We start from the raw sequence: 18,445 nt of genomic DNA on the forward strand, positions 1-18,445 counted from the left end.
GTATCCAGAAAGGCCCGTACAGGACCTGCAATATGCGGTAGTGCTTTATGCTGCAATCGATGAAGGGTAGAGCTAAGGGTCGTAACACATCCGAAATGTAACGTCCACTGTTCAAAGTGCCGCCAATGCGAACAAGAGGTGACAGAGACGTGTAACCAATGGCACCCTATGCAATCACGCCGGGTGATACGCCAGTGTGTCGATGACGAATACACGCTTCCAATGTACGTTCACCGCGATGTAGCCAAACACGGATGCGACCATCATGATACTGTAAACCTGGATCCATCCGAAAGAATGACGTTTTGCCATTCGTGCACCCAGGTTCGTCGTTGAGTACACCATCGCAGGCGCTCCTGTCTGTGATGCAGCGTCAAGGGTAACCGCAGCCATGGTCTACGAGCTGATAGTCCATGCTGCTGCAAACGTCATCAAACTTTTTGTGCAGATGGTTGTTGTCTTGCAAACGTCCCCATCTGTTGACTCAGGGATCGAGACGTAGCTGCACGATCCATTACAGCCATGCGGGTAAGATGCCTGTCATCTCGACTGCTAGTGATACGAGGCCGTTGGGATCCAGCACGGCGTTCCGTATTACCCCCCTAAACCCACCGATTCCATATTATGCTAACAGACATTGGATCTCGACCAACGTGAACAGCAATGTCGCGATACGATAAACCGCAATGGCGATAGGCTACAATCCGACCTTTATCAAAGTCGGAAACGTGATGGTAGGCATTTGTCCTCTTTGCAAGAGGCATCACAACAACGTTTCACCAGGCAACGCCGGTCAACTGCTGTTTCTGTATGAGAAATCGGTTGAAAACATTCCTCATGTCAGTACGTTGTAGGTGTCGCCACCGGCGCCAACCTTGTGTGAATGCTCTGACAAGATAATCATTTGCATATCACAGCATCATCTTCCTGTCGGTTAAATTTTGCGTCTTTATCACGTCATATTCGTGGTGCAGCAATTTTAATGACCAGTAGTGTATTTGATACATTGGGGAGGGTAGGGTTTGGCGAGCACGAAGACAGACAGCAGGAGCTCTCGCCGTGTGCGGGCGGCTATTATCTTGCTGAAATGTAAGCTCAGGTTAGCTTGTCATGAAGGCAACAAAACAGGACGTAGAATATCGTTGACGTACCGCTGAGCTGTAAGGGTGCCACGGATGAGAACCAAGTATCCTGCTATGAAAGAAAATGGCGCTCCAGACCTTCACTCCTGGTTGTCTGGCTGTAAGGCGGGAACCAGACAGGTTGGAATCTAACGGCTGTCCTAGCTGTCTCCAGACAATCCAAAAACTCTATCAATAACTGCTTGCATAAGGACCAGAGGTGGATCAACGCGTTATTAACTTGCCCAGACTGTGAAGCGCTTTTTCTTGAATAAATCATCCAATTTTTTTCCGAAAGTGTGATTATTTGTTTGTCTTTACATGTAACTCACATCCACAGAGCTCTGTCGCATTCGGATAGTTACTTCGTGCTGCGTCGTTCTTTTTTATTGTGTCTCAGAGAGTACTTGCATTACCGCGACACGTTCCCTCTGCGCCACCGGGCGGCGTCCAGTCTCGCAATAGTCGGTGGTCGTAGTACTCGTATTTTCTTTCGCCAGTCTAGCGTATTTCACCAAGTTATGAATTATAATAATAATTCTGACTTGTTCAACAACCTGTTGCGAGCCTTTCAAATGGATACCACATCTACATCTGCATCCATACTCCGCAAGCCACCTGACGGTGTGTGGCGGAGGGTACCCTGAGTACCTCTATCGGTTCTCCCTTCTATTCCACTCTCGTATTGTTCGTGCAAAGAAAGATAGTCGGTATGCCTCTGTGTGGGCTCTAATCTCTCTGATTTTATCCTCATGGTCTCTTCGCGAAATATATGTAGGAGAGAGCAATATACTGCTTGACTCCTCGGTGAAGGTATGTTCTCTAAACTTCAACAAAAGCCCGTACCGAGCTACTAAGCGTCTCTCCTGCAGAGTCTTCCACTGGAGTTTATCTATCATCTCCGTAGCGCTTTCGCGATTACTAAATGATCCTGTAACGAAGCGCGCTGCTCTCCGTTGGATCTTCTCTATGTCATCTATCAACCCTATCTGGTACGGATCCCACACTGGTGAGCAATATTCAAGCAGTGGGCGAACAAGTGTACTGTAACCTGCTTTCTTTGTTTTCGGATTGCATTTCCTTAGGATTCTTCCCATGAATCTATCTGGCATCCGCTTTACCGACGATCAACTTTATATGATCATTCCATTTTAAATCACTCCTAATACCTACTCCCAGATAATTCACGGAATTAACTGCTTCCAGTTGCTGACCTGCGATTTTGTGGCTAAATGATAAGGGATCTATCTTTCTATGTATTCGCAGCACATCACACTTGTTTACATTGAGATTCAATTGCCATTCCCTGTACCATGCGTCAATTCGTTGCATTTCCGTAGAATTTTCCATTGTTACAACCCCTCGATATACCACAGCATCATCCGCAAAAAGCCTCAGTGAACTTCCGATGTCATCCACAAGGTCATTCATGTATATTGTGAATAGCAACGGTCCTACGACACTCCCCTGCGGCACACCTGAAATCACTCTTACTTCGGAAGACTTCTCTCCATTGAGAATGACATGCTGCGTTCTGTTATCTAGGAACTCTTCAATCCAATCACACAATTGGTCTGATAGTCCATATGCTCTTACTTTGTTCATTAAACGACTGTAGGGAACTGTATCGAACGCCTTGCGGAAGTCAAGAAACTCGACATCTACCTGGGAACCCGTGTCTATGGTCCTCTGAGTCTCGTGGACGAATAGTGCGAGCTGGGTTTCACACGATCGTCTTTTTCGAAACCCATGCTGATTCCTATACAGTAGATTTCTAGTCTCCAGAAAAGTTATTATACTCGAACGTAATACGTGTTCCAAAATTCTACAACTGTTCGACGTTAGAGATATAGTTCTGCACATCTGTTAGACGTCTATTCTTGAAAACGGGGATGACCTGTGCCTTTTTCGAATCCTTTGGAACGCTACGCTCTTCCAGAGACCTACGGTACACCGCTGCAAGAAGGGGGGCAAGTTCCTTCGCGTACTCTGTGTAAACTCGAACTGGTATCCCATCAGGTCCAGAGGGATTTCCTCTTTTGAGCGATTTTAATTGTTTCTCTATCCCTCTGTCGTCTGTTTCGATATCTACCATTTTGTCATTTGTGCGACATTCTAGAGAAGGAACTACAGTGCAGTCTTTCTCTGTGAAACAGCTTTGGAAAAAGACAGTTCATGCTATGTGATCTTATATAAGTGTAATATGAATGTTTGATTTAAAGATTACAGCTCTTTTCTGTTCAGCCTGTGCTCCCTGGTTTACCACACCCATATCCTCGCATCTTATACAGTTTCAACATGTACACCTGTGATGATGATAAGGTCCCATACTCCGAGGAGCGTAGGGGACAATGCGGGAGACACGCACCGCCGTACTAGGCAAGGCCCTAGCGGAGGTGGTTTGCCGTTGCCTTCCTCCGACCGTAATAGGAATGAATGATGATGATGAAGACGACGACACCCAGTCATCTCGAGGCAGGGAAAGTCCCTGACTCCGCCGGGAATCGAACCTGGGACTCCGTGCGCGGGGAGCGAGAACGCTACCGCTAGACCACGAGCTGCGGACTGTACACCTGTACGAAACATTATAACACGCGTTTTACAAAATAACAATCGAAAAATGCGTATTTTTAACACATTAACCTCTAAGCGTTATCGCACATGTCACGTTACAGCTGCTGTACACTTCACAACAAATGTTCGATTACCTCACCGTCAGCTTCAATGCATTTGTGCACTCTTGGGGGAACATGTTGTGTACCTCTGCACGTTTCCTTATGAGGACAGCATCGTCCATGACGCGACCGAGCATTTCATCTCGCATATTCACCTTTCGTTTGTATACCTCAGATTTCGTCTAACACCATAAACAAAAATCTAATGGCGTATGATCGGCGATCTTGGTGACGACTTAATTGTACTACCAAGACCAGTACATCGATCAGGGTAAGTGCGGTTGAGATGTTCCCTCATACGTCAGGTAAAATACGGGGGTGCTCAGTCATGCTGGAAGTACATTGCAGTCCCCGTCGCCAGAAGTACGTCCGCAACATGTTCAACAAGCGAATTTTCCAAAAATGCAGAAATACTATCCCTTCGTTCGCTCTTCTAAAATGACTAGACATATGAACAAGTTGCCGATCATGCCGCAGTAAGCACTGATCGAAAGCCGCGCGGGATTAGCCGAGCGGTCTGAGGCGCTGCAGGCATGGACTGTGCGGCTGGTCCCGGCAGAGGTTCGAGTCCTCCCTCGGGCATGGGTGTGTGTGTTTGTCCTTAGGATAATTTAGGTTAAGTAGTAAGGAAGCTTAGGGACTGATGACCTTAGCAGTTAAGTCCCATAAGATTTCACACACATTTGAACATTTTGAACACTGATCGAAAAATAAACCCGGAAACTGGCTTGCATTGCAGCGTGAGGCCGCGCAGTGTTGCCTCGCGGTCTAGGCCCCTTGCCACGGTTCCCGCGGCTCCCCCCGTCGGAGGTTTGAGTCCTCCCTCGGGCATGTGTGTGTGTGTGTGTGTGTGTGTGTGTGTGTGTGTGTGTGTGTGTGTCGTCCCTAGCGTAAGTTAGTTTAAAACAGATTAAGTAGTGTCTAAGCCTAGGGACCGATGACCTCAGCAGTGCCGCGCGGAGTGGACACGCGCGGTTTGAGGCGCCACGTCATGGATTGCGCGGCTCCTCCCACCGGAGGTTCGAGCCTTCCTTCGGGAATGAATGTTGTGTGTGTGTGTGTGTGTGTGTGTGTGTGTGTGTGTGTTGCTCTTAGCAAAAGTTAGTGTAAGTAGTGCGTAAGTCTAGCAACCGATGACCTCAGCAGTTTGGTCCCTTAGGAATTCACACACATTTGAACATTTGAACGTTAGTAGTTTGGTCCCATAGGAACTTACCACAAATTTCCAAATTTATAGCGTGAGGATTTTTCTGCGACCACCGACGATTATTACATGTGTTGTTGTTCCATTTCCTGTAAAGATGGGTTCAGCAGTGAATAGTATGAATGGAAGCAAATGACCGTTATCATGACATCGAAGAAGCAATGATGGAAATAAAAGAAAGGTTCAGGAATGGAATTAAAATCCAAGATGAAAGGATATCAATGATAAGATTCGCTGAAACTCACTGGCAGATTAAAACTGTGTGCCGGATCAAGACTCGAACCCGAGATCGGGTCTCGGTCCGGCACACAGTTTTAATCTGCCAGTAAGTTTCATATAAGCACACACTCCGCTGTAGAGTGAAAAATTTCATTCTAGATAAGATTCGCTGATGATATTGCTGTCATGAGTGAAAGTCAAGAAGACTTACATAATTTGCTGAATGGAATGAATAATCTAATGAGTACAGGATATGGACTGAGATTAAATCAAAGGAAGACGAAAGTAATGAGAAGTAACAGAAATGAGAACAGTGAGAAACTTAACATCGGAATTGGTGGCCGCTAAGTGGATGAAGTTAAGGAATTCTGTTACCTTGGCAGCAAAATAAACAATGACGGTCGGAGCAAGGACATCAAAAGCAGACTAACACTAGGAAAAAGGGCAGTCTGGCTAAGAAAAGTCTACTAGTATCAAACATAGACCTTAATGTGAGGAAGAAATTTCTGAGAATGTACGTTTGGAGCACAGCATTGTATGGTAGTGAAACATGGACTGTGGGAAAACCGGAACAGAAGAGAATCGAAGTATTTGAGATGTTGTGTTACAGACAAAAGTTGAAAATTAGGTAGACTGATAAGATAAAGAATGAGAAGGTTCTCGCAAAATCGGAGAGGAAAGGAATATATGGAAAACACTGGTAAGGAGAAGGGTCAGGATGCTAGGACAGCTGTTAAGGCATCAGGGAAAAACTGTCATGGTACTAGAGGAAGTTGTGGAGGGCAGAAACTGTAGAGGAAGACAGAGATTGGAATACATCCAGCAAATAATTGAGGGCGTAGCTTGCAAGTGATACTCGGAGATGAAGAGGTCGGCACAGGAGAGGAATTCGTGGCGGGCCCCATCAAACCAGTCAGAAGACTGATGACACAAAAAAAAAGAGGAGCGCTTAGGAGACGGTGACTGATTGTATCAGCGTGAAAATGTACGCTGTCATAAATCAGTATCTGTGAGGCAATGGTTTGAGGACAGTAACATTCCTGAAATGGCCGACCTGAATCCAATGGGATGAGTCTGAACGTCGTCTTCTCTCCGGATCCCAGTGTACAACATCATTACCTTCTTTGCTTGCTGCTCTAGAGGAAGAATGGTCAGCCATTCTTTCACGGACACTCAGGTACGTCACTGAAAGTGTTCCCAGTAGAGTTGAAGCCGTCATAAATCTCCACTAACAGGCGTCGGGTTACTAATGATCAAATAGTGTCTGTTCGATACCCGACAAACAAAGAATCAACTCGCTTTTACACGAAACTGAAGAAATTTTCGGCGTTGCTTCCTCTGTAGGTGCTGCATGTGAAGGTTTCGGGAAAAAACGAAATTGCTGTCACCGATATGTTCGAACCAGTTCTTCTCCGTTAAATGAGTAGTTAGGGGTATGGGAACTAGTAAAATGCACTACAAAGTGACTTCTATGTTATGGCTGACGATCTAAAACGCAATGTGACTGATATGCTGTCAAATGATTTAACCAGTTATTTAATCAGGTTACCCTCCATTCAGAGGCGTTGTACGCAGCGACTGTTATATTGACTTCGTAAATAATAGATTTCAGCTATCAGTCATCCTTTGGAATTTTTATTGGCAGATCTAGATTTCAGCTAGAAACTAGCCATTCTCAATGCACTCTCATTCTTGACCAATGCATGTAATGCCCGTTGGTCAGGTTCAATGAGCTGTGGATGAAGCCCGACCAGCAGGAATTACATGCATTGATCAAAAATGATAGTGCATTGAGAATGGCTAGTTTCTAGCTGAAATCTAGATCTGCCAATAAAAGTTCCAAAGGACGACTGATAGCTGAAATCTATTATTTGCAGTCATATAGTATTAAAGAGAAGCATGAAAAAATTCAGGGGACATCTCAATATTTTTTAGGAATGTATCGCGCATGACGTTAGTTGCCACCGATGTCTTATTAGTGGAATCATATACAAGAATCTAGGAAGATTCAGAGGAAGCTACTTCTAGTGGCACGTGTTCCAAACACGTGAAAGAAAACGATCTCGTTACAGAAAATGTAAGGGCCGTACATCGCGAGTCATGTGAGAGATTAACGGGAAGGTGCGGCTCTTCGGAGAAAAAAAAATCGGGTCTCCTAGAGGGAAAACTGCAAGTCCATGCAAACCTCGCCTAACTGCTGGCTGACTGCGTCCCTGCGAATGTGAGTTCATCATCCTGATACTGTGCCCCATGCGTATTGGAAACCAGCGCGAATAAGAGAGTGAAAAAAGCTCTTTAAATCTACACTTAGAACACAAGGATCAAGGGAGAAAAGTATTTACAAACGGAAGGTTGCCAATATATCAGTTGAAGATACCACAGTTCGTGATAAACTGAGATAACAAAGGATTTGAAAACACGGTGTTGAAACGAGCCAGGATGAAAGAAAATTTCAAGCAGAACAGACAACGCACAGTGCAATCGCACATTAGAAACAAATTGTTAGATCTATAGTGGACGGAGGCTTGGGGAGAACCTAAGAAAGCTGGTAAAGAAAATCACACCGTTAAAAAAAAAAGACTGTTTTTATGGTTGAAACTCATGCGCTAGTAGGGTGATTGAAGCAGTATAGGCAGCTAATTTTTTTATTTAATTATTTATTTTTTTTGATGGAATATTATTTCTTGGACGTGTGTACTCATCGAATAATTATCTAAATGTTGCTGTCTACAAAAATGGGATGTAAGACGTTGTTAGACGACAAAGAGGTTAATATAATTTAATTTGTGATGTTTCCGCTGTATAGCTGAAGATGTAAGCTCATAATCTGGACCCGCATACATAATAATAGTACAGAATAATATGCGCCATAAGTAGGAAGCATAAAGAGTATGATGTATACTAACGTCATTATCGCTTTTGATTTGTGAACTATTTATCAGTTTCTGGTGATTTCAATCTTCTTTCACATTTGTTACAGTAATCGTAATCAGCAGAAAACATGCCAGTTGCTAAGTGCCATGTGAAGATTCTTGTTACGATCATGGCCTGTACCTGGGCCTCATCCGAAACGGATAGCGACTTTGTAAATAAAAGGCGGTTGTGGCGGCAAAAACCGATATATACTTGCTTCAACCGCGGCAATCTCCCTCTGTAAAAATACGATAAAAGGCGCATTTCCTCAAACTGATATGTTGTACTTATAAGATACATGCGAAAACAAACGCTGGTGGTAGATTACAGAATGAAATAATATACTGCAAATAAGTACCGAATTCTCTGTTTAAATCTGAGGCTGTAATCTGTTCGCCAGCAGTAAATACGGGTATACACGTTTTTTGAACCCTAGTTAGTATTTGAAGTGAAAAGTTTGGGAATGATAGCGGAAAATATTAAATAGGTAATCGGTACGACAGAGTACAGTCCAATTTATGATTCTGTCAACGTGAGGTTTACCTTTGCAGATGATTTCGTTACAACATACAAATAATCAGAAGTACTCCTGGTCACTACAGTTTTCTTACAATATGTCAAATCATGCGCCTTGCAGCGGAACGTTGCTCAGATGCGGAATGAAAATAAACAGTTTGCTCTCTCAAGTAAACAAGCAAGAAGTTTTACCGCGGACTGAAACCTTGCTTAATGCCTGTCGGTGTGACATTCGAACTAGAGGCGATGCTACATAGTATTAGATATTATGTGGGGTCACGTCGGTTTATTATGGAAACAAAACTTTTTTGTACTGTCCAAACATGTTTCTACACATCTGTTTTAGCATTATTTCATTCAAGTCTGTAAAATAAAAACATGTTTCAAGTAAGTAATTTGTATCTGTCGCGATTATTACATCATTTTTTTGAACGTTTGGTTCTGTAAGACCTTCTTTACATTATAATATAGCTTGTCACCTGCTGCGAAATGGTTCTTTGTGGGGTTGGTTGGCGAGTTAACAAATCACTTTACGCTTAGACTCATTTTCTTTGCGGGAAATTATTTTGGGTCTATATTTTGTGCTTACTCACATATATTCTCTTAGGTGCTATACTCATCAGCATGCTCATACACAAAAACATGGTATCTGTTTTTAATGCATAATCCTCGCAAGTATAAACGTAAAAATGGACAATGTTTCTGTTCTGAGCCAGGTTCGAATTTACAGATCTGAATAAAACTGATCACTGGTAACGACCGAAGATCCTGAAACTTAGTCGGGCAATAGAATGAAGGAAAGATGTGTTGGGCCGGCCGGTGTGGCCGAGCGGTTCTAGGTGCTTCAGTCTGGAACCGCGCGACCGCTACTGTCGCAGGTTCGAATCCTGCCTCGGGCATGGATGTGTGCGATGTCCTTAGGTTAGTTAGGTTTAAGTAGTTCTAAGTTCTAGGGGACTGATGACCTCAGATGTTAACTCCCATAGTGCTCTGAGTCACTTGAACCGTTTTGAAAGATGTGTTGTTACCATAACAGGCGGATCTGAATTCCCGTAATTTGACCTGCGAACACGACTACTGTTGGAGCCTCAGACCAAACAATGATGAATATTAGCTGTCTTTATCATGAGGCTTCTCTTTTCAGAGTACTTGCTGATGAGTAGAAGAAGGCTTTACAGGAGAATGTAACTAGTGGATCGTTTATCCGTCATACGTATAACATCTCTGAGTGTCAAGGTCCAGAATATCGGCGAACCTAACTCTCAGATGAATTTTTGAACAAGATCTACAAGTCTGTGTTTTAGTTCGCAACCTTCAGGAAAACGAAGCTAATCTAAGCGAGGTGACAGCACCCTGTGAAAAACGTTTTGTCCATAAAGGAAAACCTTTTATTCTGCCCACTCTTTCTCAAACCATATCAAATTCATCTCCCAGTCAATTAGATGAAAAACTCGATCTGAAGTGTAGCAACATTAGTGACACATGTAGAATATTAAACATAGATTTAACAACTCTTTTATGAAATCTGTTATTAAACTGAAAAGTTTATGACCAGTGCTATATTTTTTTGAGTACTATGGTTTAAAGAATGCAAACTTTGCTCTTCATCATTGGTGCAAGAATGACTTGCACTACTGCTAAATCTAAAACTAATTTCTAAATAATTATTATATTGCTGTGGACTAGGTAATACTGATACTGACTTGTATATGTCATAGTGGGTGTTGTTCATTTCGCTTTAACTTTTGTCAGACAAAAATTCAAACTATCTTAATTTACTGAAACAGCATTAATACTCTTATGCATTAAGAAGTTTAAATCATATGTTATCTGCACAGGATCACAGAAATTGTTTAAATTCTAGCTGTGTAAGTCAGTTCCATTGCAGATTACGTAGTAATGGAATTAGGGATGCATAATTGTTCATCTTTTCACTTGAAATCATAAGTAAGAAATGTGTTACTATATACACAAAAATAATGAGGGAAAAGTACACTATGAGACAAAAAACAAATACATATCAAAATTACGTGAAAAGACGTTCACCTAGGGTAGATAAACAAGACAATGCTCACTTAAAAGTGATTTCTTAAAAACCGATTTCAAATCTAAGCTAAGTCTTTGTAATTACTTCTACTAGTACCTCCTAAAACACAGTACACATTGTCAGAATCGTTAATTACTCTGTGGCTCCTTGCCAGTGATTATTGAATCATGTTAGCAAAAGAACTTATATGAAATGTGAATATCTTTAGCACAGCTGCCTCGATTTAGCTGTTACATTGATGGCTGCAAAATGTTTAACTTATTGAATGCAGTACTTTTAAAAGCTCTTGAATGCAGATACCTCTTTTGTAATACGAAACCGCAAAGATTATAGTTCTTATGGTTACATCTCACCAACTCATTTAGCTTTGTGGGAAAAGAACATAAAATGGAAAAATACTTATAAGACCTTAGAAAAACATTATTTTAATAGAATAAAATATTATTTTGCAACGATGTTGCTCTACTGTCACTCTGTTTCACTTTTACTCATCTGTTAATTCCCCATAAATATGAGGATGGAGAGTGTACAACAACAAATTGTGTAAATTTGAACTAGGCAAGAAATATAGTTAGGATAGTATTTAGATCTTAAAACGATAAACTGGCAAGTACAAGCACTATTCTGAAAAAGACAGTTGTGTGTGTATAATACACTGTACTACATAAAAATAACCTCTCATGAGAAAATCTATGACTACAATGTTTCTACCAAATTTTGTAAACTGGATTTAAAACAAAAACACACAATATGATGAAAGTGATAGATTGATATCCACAAGATTGAACGATACAGAAAATTTGATTCCAGGATGTGACATAGAGTGATTGTTGTGAAAACATAGAATGTTTTACCATACAAATAGGATCATAATGAACTCATATAAATGAATATGGAAGGAAGAGCAGATACAGAATGAGTTCTCATACTGCAATAATATTCCTTTTAATTTGAGAGTTCTGATTTGTACCAAATCAATAAACTACCCTAATGCAGCTATGGGACAAAATCTACTCAGTGAGGTAGTTCACAGGTATGGATTTGCCGAATTATTACTTATAACTGTGCTTATGTTTTGCAGCAGATGGAAATGGATATGAGCATTTGGCGTCATTGGCCAGGAGGCCCCTTGCAGGTCAGGTCCAGCCGCCTTGGTGCAGGTCTTATAACATTCGACGCCACATTGGGCGACCTGCGCGCCGAATGGGGATGAAATGAAGATGAAGACAACACAACAGCCAGTCCCTGAGCGGAGAAAATCTCCGACCCAGCTGGGAATAGCACCCGGGCCCTTAGGATGGCAATACTTCACACTGACTACTCAGCTATCGGAGCTTGCAGCAGATGAAAAATGTATTTTGAAGTATTTTTCTATGAACACTAATCAGTCATGGTTTGCTTGGTACCAGTAATGTGTGTCAATTGTAAAAGTATAAACACTTTTACTGAAACAGAAACAATATGGTGATAAAGAAAATATTAATAACCTACAGAAGTGTAAGCGGGTATAACTACCTCCTTAATGTTTAGTGAAGAGTACAGCATTATATTGTTCCACAGTGTGGGAATTTTAAATTAAAGTGATGTACAGTGAACATATTAATAGCTCTGTAAGACTTTGGTACCAGTATGATATTTCACATATTAGATTTTCCATAAGTAGTGCAACTGTAAAAATTGTGGTGTGAAAATTACCTGTAACAGAAATTTGTAATTGTTTAAAAGATTCCACAGGCTCATAAGAGTGAATAAAGAGATGTATAGGCTTGCACATTCCACCTACAGCATTGATATGAATTAAAATATTGCTATACATCGAACATAGTATTGTAATCATGTGTAATTTTTAAATGCAACAAAAATGGGTTTGTGAGGGAATAGTTACTGTACTGCTGGGAGTCCTTCTGCTTTCTGAACTTGTGTACTTGTTTACAGAGTCTACCACCAAAAAGAGCTTCTTTCACTCCAGGCATAGAGACACTAAATTTACTACATTTAATATCTCATCTGAACATCTTGATATGATGATGGTTGCAATCACATGCAAGAATTATACAATAGGTTAACTTCTACTTCTTACGTGAGGTTATTTAACATTTATGATCCAGTATATGCTTATTACTCTTACTCATTTGCTGTATGATAACAAAAAATTATTTAACTGAAAATTCAACACAATTTCTGTAATAATTTGTAATCTAATTAAAAAGGTGTCATTCTAAGAACCTATACTCGATATAATATTTGGTTTGGCAGAAGAATTATGTTATATAACCTACTCAGTTTCTTTCTTATGCAAGATAATTTTAGATTTGATCAGTTAATGTAGTTTTCTTGGCAGTACAAGATACAGTAAATGAAATTCTGTAGTGAAACAGAGATGGTTGACAAATACAAGCCAGTAACATTGCTATGGAAACTACATTAGTATAGATATTTATGCATTATTGCTATTTTTACAGTAAATTATTCATAATTGTTGACTACCCAGTACTCATACTTGTATAAAATATTATCACAATTTCCTTTAACGATTTTTATATCAGTAGTGAAAGTATATTAGGTACTGTGTATGGAACTCAATGCAGTATCATGTAAAATTCTACGAAACAATAATATCAAAGAAAATTTTCCTTCTATGTTAAAATGTATGAGAAACATATACAACTTGCACATGAAAAATTTTACATACTCACACTATCCTGTAAACTGTTTGTACTATACTGTATTGTTCCTATAATGATTGATGTATCATTTAGTAGATTGCTGCACTGTAGGAATCTGTTAATGTAAAATCATTAGTTTTGTCTCATCTATTTGTTCTTCAGTTGAGACTTACATCGATGTTATATGAATTCAGTACTGACACATTATTTTCTGAGTAATCCATTGTTAGCTTCAACTTCCTATAAGATATATAAATTTAGCTAACAAAAGTACTGAGATTCCCTGTAACTAAGTATCATTAAGTGGGTGTTGTAAATGTGTTAATCAATTAACTTAGAGATAGATAGGAGGAAATAAGAATGACAGCTGTACTCAAGTCACAGAGGAAGTCCTTCAAAATCTAATGCAATGCAACAACTCTAAAAGCAGCGTGCGTAACAAGCCAACTGTAAATGCTGCCAGTATTTGTACATCTGAGGAGATATTTTAGTTTTTGGGAATTTAATCAAGGATGAAAAATGGAAAAAAATTGTGATAGCATCCAAACAGATGCCAAAATATTATTACAGAGTAAAAATGAATGTCAGTTGAATTAAATTAATTCACATAGAAAATAACAGTAATTATTATTCTTAAGAAACTAAAGCTAAATGAAAATGCAGAATGACATTAATGGTGGGAGAGACATATAGGTAAACAAATGTGAAGTATATAAGCTTGGTTAAAGCTGTCTGAGAGGAAGACTTGTTGATTCAGATATTGACTGCAGTCAAGGCAAACATGGAGACATCATTTAAGTATGGAGAACAGAATGATTTAGAATAATAAATGATGAAACTTTAGCAATTAAGTTTCTTGTAAAGCATCTCATGTTGTGATACACATCACGCCTATCTAATGAGTCATTAATTGCAGTATTAAAAATAAATGATTTATAGTATGGCTGAAATGGTTTGCACTAAAATACTCTGAAATTTAATAATATCTCGTTGCTAATTCTATTCTTTCTGTCCATTCTCTATGGTTCTTCTCTGCTCCTTATTTAAAATACTGACGTCTTTCTAACATACATATTAATCATTTGCTAATGTTCCTATACTTATTTTTCCTTGTTGCATCATTTCATTCATCTTTGGATTAAGTGTCTACATTTTTCATTTACTTCATCCCACCATTTCCCCATTTGACAATATGTAACATCAAAATACATCAGCCAGTGGTGGTTGCTGTGGGTAGGCCAAATTATGAACTCTTGACTTTAAAGGAGGAAATAATTCTGAATCTGCTCATTTCCTTTTTTATGTTGTATTCAGGCACCATGCAAGGTAAATAGCGAAGTACCAACATACATAGATGAGTTTGCCCCATCAAATGTGTCATTTCACTTCACTTCTGAAGTGACTAGTTTATGAGTGCTGACAAAGACATCATGAGTAGTGAGTAGTCACAAAACACAATGAGTAGAATAATAGAATAACAGCAACAGCTAGTATATCTACTGTGCACACAACACCCAACACACAAGGCCAAGGTAGTCACATTCTACTGATATGGGAAAAGCATTCATAGCATACAGTAAATATATATGTGACAGGATATTGAATGTTACATATGTGCAGAAATTTATCTCATTTTTTACTGACACATTGAGATAGTCATTACTTAGAGGGAGTATCTATTAAAATATTTTTATAAGATCTAGTGCTATAATTAAAAACGGCAAGAAGCATTCAACAAATGATTCTGTTGCCAGAAAGGTATTTAAATATAAACTACTAATGCTTCTTAACGTCTTCTATGTTTTGTTGAATTGGAATCATTTTCTTATTAAGTACCGTCGTTTCTGAAGTCCCTCACGTGGGAAGGAGCTTAAATTTGAACTTAAGAATAAGTATGAATTCAGAGTGAGCTGACATCTCTTCAGTGATGCAGTATTTATATCTTAACTACGTATTTAACTCTATTTACGTAACAAAGTTTTGCTGTAGGGTATAAGAGAGTCATTTTAAGAGTGAGAAGAGAGGAAAAGGAGACATTATTTGAGTTAAATGAAGAATTAGATACTAATGGTTTGTCAATGTTCAGTAATAATGAGATAAAGTCTGCATCTGATGAAACATTCAGTTTGATTTGCAGGTCACTCATGGCTCTAAAATGTGAGTGGCGCACAGGAAAACATCAATAGCAAACAAAAATGTTACCAGATCATTCCAACATTGAAAGCAGACGTTAACTTACAAGCACAAAAATTAAAAGGAAGTCTGTTATGGGGTCTAATATGCAAAGGAGGGGAATGATTATAATATACATATATCACTATTAGATTTGCTTAAATACGTCTGTGGCGCATTTTTTTTTACCAATTGTCAGTGGGTTTGTTTTTGAAAGGCAATTCTCAAGTATTTACAGAATCAGTCAAAATTACGTTTACTCCACTGTCCAGACAGAAACATGCACAGGAAGAAGAAGCTGGGTTAGAAAAGGTACGTGGTAGACATAATAAAACTGAAACTTTTTGCAGACATCGTTTACAATAGGCATACACAACTGTCAAACAAAAGCAGAATTCAGTAACGATGTGCTCAAGAACAATGAAGGGAGACTGGGATTCCATTCAGGCACGGTCTATGTGCAGATGGCTGGCATGGCGGCTTCGGGCAAGCTGACGTGAGTGGAAGACACTGGTGGGTTCTTCCACTGTGAAGCAGGGGCACCCCACGCATTTCCCTGGAGGCGGGAGACACACACCAAATAAAACTGAGGAGTGCACAAGAGACACCCGTGCAGTGCCTGGACAGAAGAGCATTAAATAAAGAGAAGGCAATAACAACAACAGTAACAACAACAACAACAGGGGGCAGAGACGAGCATGTTGCGAGTGCAGACACGAACGACACGAGAGAGAGAGATAGAGTGAGAGAGTGTTTCTCCGGCGGACGCCTTACTTCTGGGTGGTGGTTTAAGCAAATCGTCCAAACTAAAGGTTCTTGCTGTGGCAGCAGATGGGTGACTGTTGTAGCCGTGTGGGCTGGTGAGGCTTAGGAGCGAAGGTTTGCGGATACCCAGGCGGCCTAGCAGGGAGCGAGGGCAGCCAGGCTGCGGGCTCGGCACCACGACGACGGCGGCGGCGCCGGCTCCCGCCAGATGGTCGCGCACCGACGGCGGCCGCGAGTGCACACCTGCGAACACCACACGCCCACACTTGCACGGGAGCGCTCGCTCTGCGCCGCCGCACCACAAATTGTCTTCAATCACATTTAAGCTACTTACGGAGCACCACACAGTCCTGTATGGCCTTTTGTGGTAGAGTGGGAAATATTCAAGTAAGAAAATAATAAAAGTGGGCCACATATCGATCCCTGAGGAATACCAGTAGTTATTTGTCCGCAATAATGCTAATTTTGGAAAGATTTAAAAATGGTTTATGGAAAATCGTTATCATTAAAATTTTCAAGGACTCTGCACACATGAACTCACTAATTTCATATAATTACTGAGCTCGTACACAGAGACGCATTTTCTCAGGTGTTTCGGAAGATATTTATAATTTAATTCCTGCAATGTGTAGCCCAAACAAATGCTGCTGTTTACTTGTTTCATGTGGGTCACAGGGTCGACAGAAAGCGTCGGTTCTCCCGTTAAAACGAGATAATGTTTAATGTGGGATGTTATATGCGCATTCGATTGGCTGGTTCCAAATTAGTCTCGTTCAATTTTGTTTTACCAATATGTATTAACAAGGGATGTAAAATATGAAGAATAACCAGAACTCCAGCAGTGACTGAATAGCACTGCTGCATGGTGGTAGCAGTCATTGTTAGCCTGGGTGGTGCCCTCGACGCTGGAGTACTATTTGTTTTTTAAATTTTACTGTCCCTGTTAATACTTATTGCTAAAACGAATCTCTCACTTTAGACTAATCTGGTCCCTTAAAATTCCACTTCAAAATATATTGATTTGAAATGGGGAACTAACCGGTGGTTTCTATCGACACTGGGCTTCGAAAGAAAGACGTGATGTTCAATATTTGTTTGGGCTGACTCCAGCTGCATCCCAAAAACGAAATTGTAAATATCTGCCGAAACGACAGAGAAAATTCGCCTGACGAGTCTAAGGAGGGACAGCCAGTACACGTCCAATTCAAAGAATGGAATACAAAGAGGAGTCTGAGCCCAGTTTTTTCTGTTACAGAAAGATGGACATAGATTGGCAACCTCGCATTACGAGTTTCGTAAGACTTACATCTGAACTTCGAACTTTGAACTTAAAAAAAAAATAACATTGTATTTTATGAGGAGGTAGTTTTGGTGGCGACGTTCTTGGTTAAATGTTTCTCGCTATTTCTAGCAGAGTTACATTTCTTTATTCTGTCATGCTTCCAATGACTTCCTCTGTCGTTGCCTTCAGAAGTTAACTGTGGTAGGTGGTGGTGGTGGTTAGTGTTTAACGTCCCGTCGACAACGAGGTCATTAGAGACGGAGCGCAAGCTCGGGTGAGGTAAGGATTGGGAAGGAAAGCGGCCGTGCCCTTTCAAAGGAACGATCCCGGCATTTGCCTTAAACGATTTAGGGAAATCACGGAAAACCTAAATCAGGATGGCCGGAGACGGGATTGAACCGTCGTCCTCCCGAATGCGAGTTCAGTGTGCTAACCACTGCGCCACCTCGCTCGGTTTAACTGTGGTAGGACAACTAACAGGCTGTGCGGCAGTTTGGTATGTAGTTGGACGAATTACGTGAAGGAGTCGTTAAAAAGTCACCGAACCTCCATATGATATCTGTGATGGAGGAAGATCAGTAGCGATGCTGATTCTGTTACATGATGTATAACTCAGTTTATTTACCTGCAGCCTTTCAGCATCTGCAGTGTTTCAGCATCAAGCTCCCAAAAGGGTACAGCCACTGTTCCAGTTAAAGTTGTTGTTGCACTTTATGACAACAAAATTTTGACGATGTTGGCAGAGGAACTCGCTGAAAGACTGATTTTACAAGCAACTCTGAGGGGATAGGAAAACCGAGAATGCTTCTTCCAGCTTTGTGCCACGTGGACTAGTCGCACGGTCTAGGGTGCCTTGCCACGGTTT

General features: G+C 40.6%; 1 protein-coding gene across 1 annotated transcript in view; it reads right to left on the reverse strand.

The window, feature by feature from the left end:
- LOC126176587 (uncharacterized) overlaps positions 1-18,445 on the reverse strand; it is a 541,845-nt gene that overhangs the window by 135,722 nt on the left and 387,678 nt on the right. Inside the window, exons 18-21 of the mRNA XM_049923748.1 lie at positions 16,299-16,541; positions 16,121-16,142; positions 14,818-14,857; positions 11,078-11,093 (exon numbers count right to left, since the gene is read on the reverse strand). Of these exons, the coding sequence (XP_049779705.1) occupies positions 11,078-11,093; positions 14,818-14,857; positions 16,121-16,142; positions 16,299-16,541 (321 nt within the window). The remainder of the gene's footprint in view (positions 1-11,077; positions 11,094-14,817; positions 14,858-16,120; positions 16,143-16,298; positions 16,542-18,445) is intronic.

Source organism: Schistocerca cancellata, chromosome 3, assembly GCF_023864275.1.
Source record: "Schistocerca cancellata isolate TAMUIC-IGC-003103 chromosome 3, iqSchCanc2.1, whole genome shotgun sequence".
In the NCBI taxonomy this organism is placed as follows: Eukaryota; Metazoa; Arthropoda; class Insecta; order Orthoptera; family Acrididae; genus Schistocerca; species Schistocerca cancellata.